The sequence below is a fragment of the Stenella coeruleoalba genome, assembly GCF_951394435.1.
Source record: "Stenella coeruleoalba genome assembly, chromosome: 6".
Taxonomy (NCBI): Eukaryota; Metazoa; Chordata; class Mammalia; order Artiodactyla; family Delphinidae; genus Stenella; species Stenella coeruleoalba.
Genome location: NC_137151.1, coordinates 125,201,861 through 125,209,771, shown reverse-complemented (window position 1 = coordinate 125,209,771; position 7,911 = coordinate 125,201,861). Strand labels below are relative to the sequence as shown.

General features: G+C 54.6%; 1 protein-coding gene across 2 annotated transcripts in view; it reads right to left on the bottom strand.

Moving 5' to 3' along the window:
• Positions 1 to 1,454: 1,454 nt before the first annotated feature.
• The window catches only part of UBE2F (ubiquitin conjugating enzyme E2 F (putative)), a 53,669-nt gene continuing 47,212 nt past the window's right edge, over positions 1,455 to 7,911 (bottom strand). For both annotated transcript variants that reach the window (XM_079925457.1, XM_079925458.1), the window contains exons 9-10: positions 7,220 to 7,282; positions 1,455 to 3,953 (exon numbers count right to left, since the gene is read on the bottom strand). In XM_079925457.1, the coding sequence (XP_079781583.1) occupies positions 3,903 to 3,953; positions 7,220 to 7,282 (114 nt within the window). In that variant the 3' untranslated portion in view covers positions 1,455 to 3,902. The remainder of the gene's footprint in view (positions 3,954 to 7,219; positions 7,283 to 7,911) is intronic.

Genomic DNA, 7,911 nt, shown 5'->3' with positions numbered 1-7,911 from the left:
GGGTCTCCTTAAAGCTGCCATTGGTGGTTAACGTCTTATTTATTTATTTATTTATTTATTTATGCCTGTGTTGGCTCTTCATTGCTGTGCGCGGGCGTCTCATTGCGGTGGCTTCTCTTGTTGCGGACACGGGCTCTAGGCTTGCGGGCTCTAGAGCGCAGGATCAGGAGTTATGGCGCACGGGCTTAGTTGCTCCACAGCATGTGGGATCGTCGCAGACCAGGGCTCGAACCTGCATCCCCTGTGGTGGCTAACATCTTGTTGGACTTTTTTTTTTTTTTTTGCGGTACACAGGCCTCTCACCGCTGTGGCCTCTCCTGTTGCGGAGCACAGGCTCTGGACGCGCAGGCTCAGCGGCCATGGCTCACAGGCCCAGCTGCTCTGCGGCATGTGGGATCTTCCCGGACCGGGGCACGAACCCGTGTCCCCCGCGTCGGCAGGCGGACTCCCAGCCACTGCGCCACCAGGGAAGCCCCTGGGCTTTTTATATGAAGAGAATTCTGCTTGATCTGATAATCAAATCAGCAGAAAGTCCAATGGTAACAGGAATTTGGTTTTTTTCACAGCTGTTCTTTAAAGAAAGAAGGGCGGGGCTCACGGAGCAACCCAGGGAACAGTGGGATTTGTCCCCTGAAGACATGTAACACATTGTGGTGATCACCACTGCCTGGGAGCTTGCCCTCCGAGATTACTTTGCTAAAGCTCCAGCATCTGGCAGGACTGCTGAATCAGCTTCTGCTGCCCTAAGACAGAGACACGCTGCCTCCGCCCCCAGACGTCCTGAGAGCGGCCTGGCTGTGGCCAAGCCACGGGGAAGGGCGCTGGCGCCTCCCAAAGTTGTGAAGTCTTCCTAGACGAGTGTGCAAGCCCCGGGTAACGAAGGGCAGAAGAAGACGTGCACGGACACTTTGGAGCACTGAAACCGGCAAACACAAAGGGACACGTTCCTCTCAAAGACTACATTCAAAATAGTTTAGCTACTGCAAATGGTCTGAATAGGGGAACGTTTTAACATGAAGTTTGTACTGCAGGCTTCTCCAGCCACGTGCAAGGCCTGACTTATCTGAGGTCGGTCGATCAGACAAGCAGGCCTCTGAGGCCCTCAGTGCTTGGAGGTGAGGGCAGGTAAAGCAGGGCGTCTTGTGAAGCTACCCATAACCCACGACACACCGCTCCCTGGGGCCAGCGTTCTGCAACAACGCACAGTGGCTGAAAAGAACACACAGGAGGTGCGAAGACCAGGACTGCAGGGAAAGAGGAGACACAAAGCCGGGAGGTCAGTGCTCAACACCCAGGTTACACTCGGCCCAGCTCCTTAGAAAGGCTGCAGAGGAGGTAGCCTGCAGGTGGTGTGTTTGAGGGAAGGGGAGAGGCGAGATGTGAGCCTTCTCCTTCTGAGAGGGCTACTCTGGGGAGCTGTTTCCTTCTAAGTGTTCCTGAAAAACACGCAGCTGACATACCCCATTTTAAAGAGTAGAGTCGTGGGGATCCACCTGACCTTCAGAGTCAGAGCTGTGCCACAGCGTCATGCCCCAGGCCTGCCCCACCCCACCCAGCCCCAGGGCTAGTCTGGCTGGCCAGACGCTAGCATCCCACCCCAACCCCCGCAAGTTAGAAATCATCAACTGTCTCTGGGCTGGTGGGGCACATGGACGGCAGCCAGAAATGTTACTTTGGCCTAAGAGTGGGAAAAAGACCCCAGGAAAGCAAAAGTCCTGGAGGTCAATGTCCCGCAGCCACCAAAAGGTGCCACGGGCCCCGCTGGCCAAGCACCCAGCACAGTACCACTGGCCCACGGAGATGGGCCAAGCTGGGTGGGCTCCTTAACAAGATGGGAGGGGGCAGGGAGGTAAAACGCCTCTGAGATCGCCACTGGACAGAAAGGGATGATCGTGACGTGGAAATGTCATTTTTGAAGAACTGCTTGACCATGTATTTTTCTATACTGTGTGAGGTCAGAATTAACAAGGGATCCTCTCCCTTGTTTTCTATATTGTGTGAGGTCAGAATTAACAAGGGATCCTCTCCCTTTCAGTCTGGCCCAGAGGGCAAAGTCTTCACCTGCATCACACACGTTTCCATTTCACTACGGGCGCTGCCATCATTTCTTCCACCTCTGTCCGCACCACCAGGGGAGGGTGCCGCCGGGAGAGCTGGGGGTTGTGAAATGACTCGGGCTAGAGCTGGCAGAGAGCAGCACGCCCTGGGTCACAGGGGCACCAATCAGGCGTGTCGATGGCCAGCTGCTACCCTCCTGACCCCCTAGCAGAGGATGGCTCTGAAGCCAGTTGGTGAGTTGAAGTATGTGAACTGGAGCGCCCCTCCCAGGGTGACTGTGCCTGACAGGCTCTGGGCCACAGAGACGCCACCATGCCCTTAACCAGCCCCATCCTTCCTGCTCTGCACACCCGACGGAGTGGCCCGTCAGCCAGGGTCACCCTCCGGTCTAATGGGCATGATTGCTGGTTACAAATGGGAAGCATGGCCCGAATTCCTCCCCCGCTGATCTCCAGGACAGACTGATCTCATAATCTGGGATCACGTCATAAATTAAGAAAAACGAGCCAGACTGGTTAGCTGGTAGACGGGGGAATCCAGAGGCCTAAGGAGGCTGGCTGTCAGGTACACTGGAGCGTGTTAGGTGAGCGGCAGACAAAACCATACAGATAGTTATTCTGCATTTGATTCCAAGGGTTCAGATGTCGAACGCTGTAATAAAGCCGCTCTCCTCTCCTCGGTGTTCTGACTCTGAAGTGCACTGCCTGACCCAGGAATGGCTGAGTGACGCCACTGATTCCTGGCCCTCCAAGGCCTGGGAGACTCAACCCTGAGACGGGGCCCAGAATCAGAGAACTCGGAAGGCCACATGGGTGGTCTCAGTGGCATCAGACATTGTTTGGGCCGATTCCTGAGGTATCTCTCCTGTCCCCAGAACACGAGGGTCTGGCTCTCTTGCGCAGTGGCTCACAGACACATGACGGCAGAAACACCAAGCCCCTGGCGGGGCTGCGCTCCAGCCAGTTTCCTCTGGGCAGCATGTGAGAAAGGGCTCCCTGCTATTATTATTATTATTTTTTAGTTCATCCAGATCTAGCTTCAAAGGGTCCCTAAACTTCTTTGCCCCATCTGGACCTGAAAACAGGAGCTGATTTTCACAAGCCAAATTCTCGTTGCATTTGGACAGAACGAATACTGTGTCTTTTATATTTTCTTTGTATTTCTCTTCAATAGTTGCTTGACCCAACATCTTTCTGTCTGCTCTATACAATGAAAATACAAACTAAATGAGAATAGAAAAAAATAATTAAAGCATTAAATTGTACAAATTACAAATCTGTTCCAAAATATACTTACATTAAATAAAATACGCATTTCAGTAAGAGATCTACAGTGAACGACCATATGCATTCTGGGAAGCTTCACGACACCTGGGCAGGGCCAACATTCGTGGAAGGAGCGAAGGGAATTCGCATCCAATCACGGTTTGCAGCGGGTTCTGACCGCCGTCTGCGAGCTACACTGAGCACATCATTAGCATCGCCTGGGCAGGGACTGACTGGGGAAAGGGGAGAAGCAAGCTCTAGCCTCAATGCTGAGTTCATCACAACTTCTCGAGAATCTCATTAACAGCCTATACAGTACAGTTTCAAAAAAGTAAACATGTTAAGGTAAGCAGACAACTCTTTAGGACCCGAAGCACATTTTCTGGCTGTATTTATGCGGAACTCTCTGTCTACAATGGGCGGTCGTGAAGAGGTGCTTCCTCGGGACGGCATGGTCGCGGGACTGGGGCGGCCCAGCAGGACTGAGGGGAGCCAGGGACGGGAGGAGACTCCCTTCTCGTTTCAGCTGGAGACAAGCTGGTAGCGCACAGTCCACGGCCCCGCAGCCCTCTCCTCCTGTCATCTGGCGTAGCGCTTAATGTAATCTTCAACTTTATTCCGGAAGTCCTCCTGTGGGGCAGAGGGGAGGAAGGGGGGGTGAGTCAGCGCAGGGCGACACTTCAGGGACAAGCTGCGTGCCCCCGAGCCAAGGGCCCCCGCCAGCTCTCGGGAGGGCGTTAAGGGTCCGGCCTCCAATCCTCCAGTCGCCAAGGTGGCAGGAGACTCAGAGACCCACGGGGCTGAGTGCCACCTCCCTGTCACTCTGGGTGCCGGGAGGGGACACAAACAAGCTTTGGGTGGACGGGAACCGAAGACCCTGCGTTGTGCGGACGGGGAGAGTGAGATCCACCAGTGTGGTCAAGGTCACGATGCGGGTCCGGCCGGGACTCTGGACCACAAATGGGCATGAGCCTTGGCTGCAGCTCTCAGGAAGACCCTTGTGTCCTGATCTGTCTCCCCAGGACCCTGCTACCTATGGCCCAAGTGCAGCCCGCCATCAGGGTGACCACCCTGCCTGAGACGAGAGGTGGGCTTGCTACAGAGGGCGCTCCTTGGGCATCAAGCAGAGGCCACCTGGGGGCCTGGGCTGATCCCTCAGGGGTAAAAACGCTGTATGGATGCAGGTATCTCCCAGGCTAGCGCGAGAGGGAAAGCCACCTCAGATCTGAGCCAACGCCCCAAGTGTGTCCCCAGGTCTTTTCTCTCTAAGGTCAGGAGCAAAATTCCCTGGCCTTACAGGACTGGGAAGGGCCCCTGGGACTGTCTGAGCCACGAGTGACTTGGAGCCTGTCCACCTCAGAACACCCGTCCGCATTTGGTGGCGGGACGGCCTGTGACCTGAAGGCGGGCTCTCAACCCTCTCACCCCCACCCACAGCTGCACACAGGGTCCCAGGCTTCAGTCCCATCCAGCAAGAGGCACAGCCCCGGGCCCTGCCTGCTGCAGGGGCCACCTGGGAGGCATGGGTGGAACGGGCCTGCTCTCCTCGGCCACGCTGCAGTCACTCTTTCAGGGTGGGGCGGGTTCAAGGAAAGGGGAGAAGGGGACCCCTGTGGTCGCCACCAGGCGGCCCAGGACTGTGCTCAGAGGCTCCCTCACAGCTGTCTGCCCGCAGCCAACACGGGCTGCACAGAAGCCCTGGCTGTCTTCAGCAAAACTCTCACAAGGTCACCTCCACGGTACCCAGCTGCCGACACACCATCGGCTCCCAGGCAGCCGCGGCCAAAGCTCCCGGGATGTGGAGTGACGATCCCACAGACACCCAGGACCACAGGTGCCTCAGCTCAGCCTTAATCACCTTTGCTCTCGTCAGTGAGAAGACCACGAACCCTGGGGCCAAACCGCCTGGGTTCAAATCTTGGGGTCCGCCCCTTCCCGGCAAGTCTTTCACTTCCTGGTGGCCCTGCTCCCTCAGCAGCAAATCAGGGGCAAGAGTCCCTCCCTCGTGGGTTGTCAGGGAAACAAGTGTGTCTGGGAGCAGGTATGACACTGCCTGGCACCTGGAGGGCCACGCAGGGCTGCTGCTACACCATGTCACCACTGCCCTCCTGCTGCCCTGCCCCAGTCACACGGGGCCTCTGAAGCATGGCTGAACACCAGGAGCGCAGTCCTGCCTCAGGGCCTTTGCGCTGCTGCTGAGGCCTCTGGAACGCTCCCGCCTGAGGTCCACTTGGTTCACAACCGGCCTCTACTCACATCTTACCAGAAGGGCTTTCCCTGAGAACCCGACATAAAGCAGCAACACCCATATCTGCGAAGCACAATAAAATGGTCTGCCTGTAAGCTGCAAGTCTCTTCCTATTTCATACAAAGAGCAGGAAACACCCTTCCGAGAACAATAAAAAATAAACAATCGTAACATGTTTTTTCTCCTCCTGGCTCTATAAGGGTGTTCCCTCCCGACAAGGTTTAGTCTACAGGGGCTACAACTGTTAGTGCTGAGTGGGGACATCCTTGTTGGGCACAATGACAATGACAGGTGGAGTTAGAACTTGAACAGAGCCTCCTGGGGGCCCGCCAGCAAGGCTTGTCAGCACAGCAGACAAACAAAGGCTCCTCCCCGCCAGGGCCGCCCCGAGGGTGTAGATGGCTGACTGCCAAAGGCCGGCGAGGCGAGACTGAAGACCTCGGCCACCTCCCGGCCTGCTCAGCAGGACGTGGCCTCCTCTGCCTGCCCGACCAGAGGCACCCGCCGACCCTCCGGGGCCACCGCCTGGCTCTCTGCTCCCCGCGTGCCGGGACACGTGCCGGGGGCCCTCCTGCCTGCCCTTCGGGGCCCTGCTAAGGCCGGCTGTGGTGAACACCACACGTGGCACATTTAAAACGCCCGCGCGCTCTGGCACACGGTAGGTCTTACATGTACAGAAGCAGCTGACCTCAACATTAAGCACGGTATTTAGAACCAGCTTGATGGCCTTTAGAACGTCCTACGTTCAGAGCCACGTCAGCTGATCCAACAGCGTTAGGTGGCTGACTCCTGGGCAGGGCAAGGATTCACAGGGAATGTGGCTCAGAAAACGAAACGTGAGGTCCTGTGACTAAACGGAGTCAGCGCCGCAGAGCTGTCTGCTTAGGCCCGACCAGCTCCGAACAACCTCCAGCAGCCTCACCTCGGCCACACTCGGCCGCCTCCCGGACCCTGTGCCTTGTGCCCGCACACTGTAAGGATGTGTGTACGAAGGGCATTTACTGCAGCGCTGTCTGTAGCTGGAAAATAATCCCGTGGAAAAACCTGAGTGCCCAGCCATAAGAGAATGGTTGAGAAAAGTACGGTAGAGCCACACCACGGGATATTATTCGACAGCTCCTAAAATGAACGAGTGAGAGTTTATGCACTGACTTGGAGGGAAAAAGCGAAAATACACGAACAACGACAACAAAACAAACACGACCCCATCGCTGTGGGCTCGCGTGCGCCTGCACTCTGGGAAGGTGTGGAGGACGGTCAGCCCGCTGGGTGGCGGCAGAGGTGGCGGGGGTGGGGGGGTGGGGGGCGGTAACACCCTTGGTTCGGTCTCCCTTCTGTGCTCCTACGCCATCACGCGGTAAAGCGACGGCCGCCTGCTGTAGGTCATCATACTGAACTCTACCAGGAAACCACACCTAAAAACACTTCTGTCTGACCTCGGGTCAAACACTTTTCTGAGACCACTCACATTTATTATAATACATCATTCATACATTGCTTTAAATTCTAGTCCCATTTAATTCAATGAAGGATTTAATTCTAGTTAAATTCTAGTCACCATTCTCAGTTTCATACTTATTTAATCAAGGGGCAGTAATTATCTTTTCACCAAATACATCAACCTAGAATATTCCTGTTACTAGCTTACCTTGTCCCGCAAATGATGTTCTGCAGCTTCAATATTCAGTGGGTCATCAAAATTCAAAAGATCCTTAAAAAGAGAGAAACTCAAAGTAAGCAATGGAAAGAATCTGTTTTTCTGCTGTTGCACGTCTTCATTTTATGAAGCAGGCAACAGAAACCTAATCAGCAAATGACAGAACGACCCAGAGCTGAAAAAACTCCCGAGAACTAAAGTTCCTTTTGATGTAGGAGCACTGAACGTGAGATACTTTTTTCAGATGGTGATTAACGGTCCACTGAAAGAAGGCAGGGATATGTTTACCCACGATTATCCAACGTTTGGTGAGGAAAGAGTGACCACACTAATTTCTAATGCTAGTTTTGATACTTGGGGAATGACAAACCACTCTTATTATGAGCATTTCTAAATAAAAAATCCTGTTAATTTTTCCTTAAAAATTCATTTTCTCCTTTATTTTGTGATTAACAACTCTGTCTTCTAAGTCTATGTTTCTATTCTGACTTTGCCTAGATTCTCCCTTCACCTTTAACTCACCTCCACAAGCACGGCACTCACAATCCAGTAGGAAGGACGTCTGCAACCCGACCTAACAACGTAGGATGGTGCCACTGTGGCCAGGGCTCCCTGGCCCCAGGGAACCAGCACCAGACCCTTTCCACCTTAGAAGAGCCCTGGAATGCTACTCCCCCCACCCC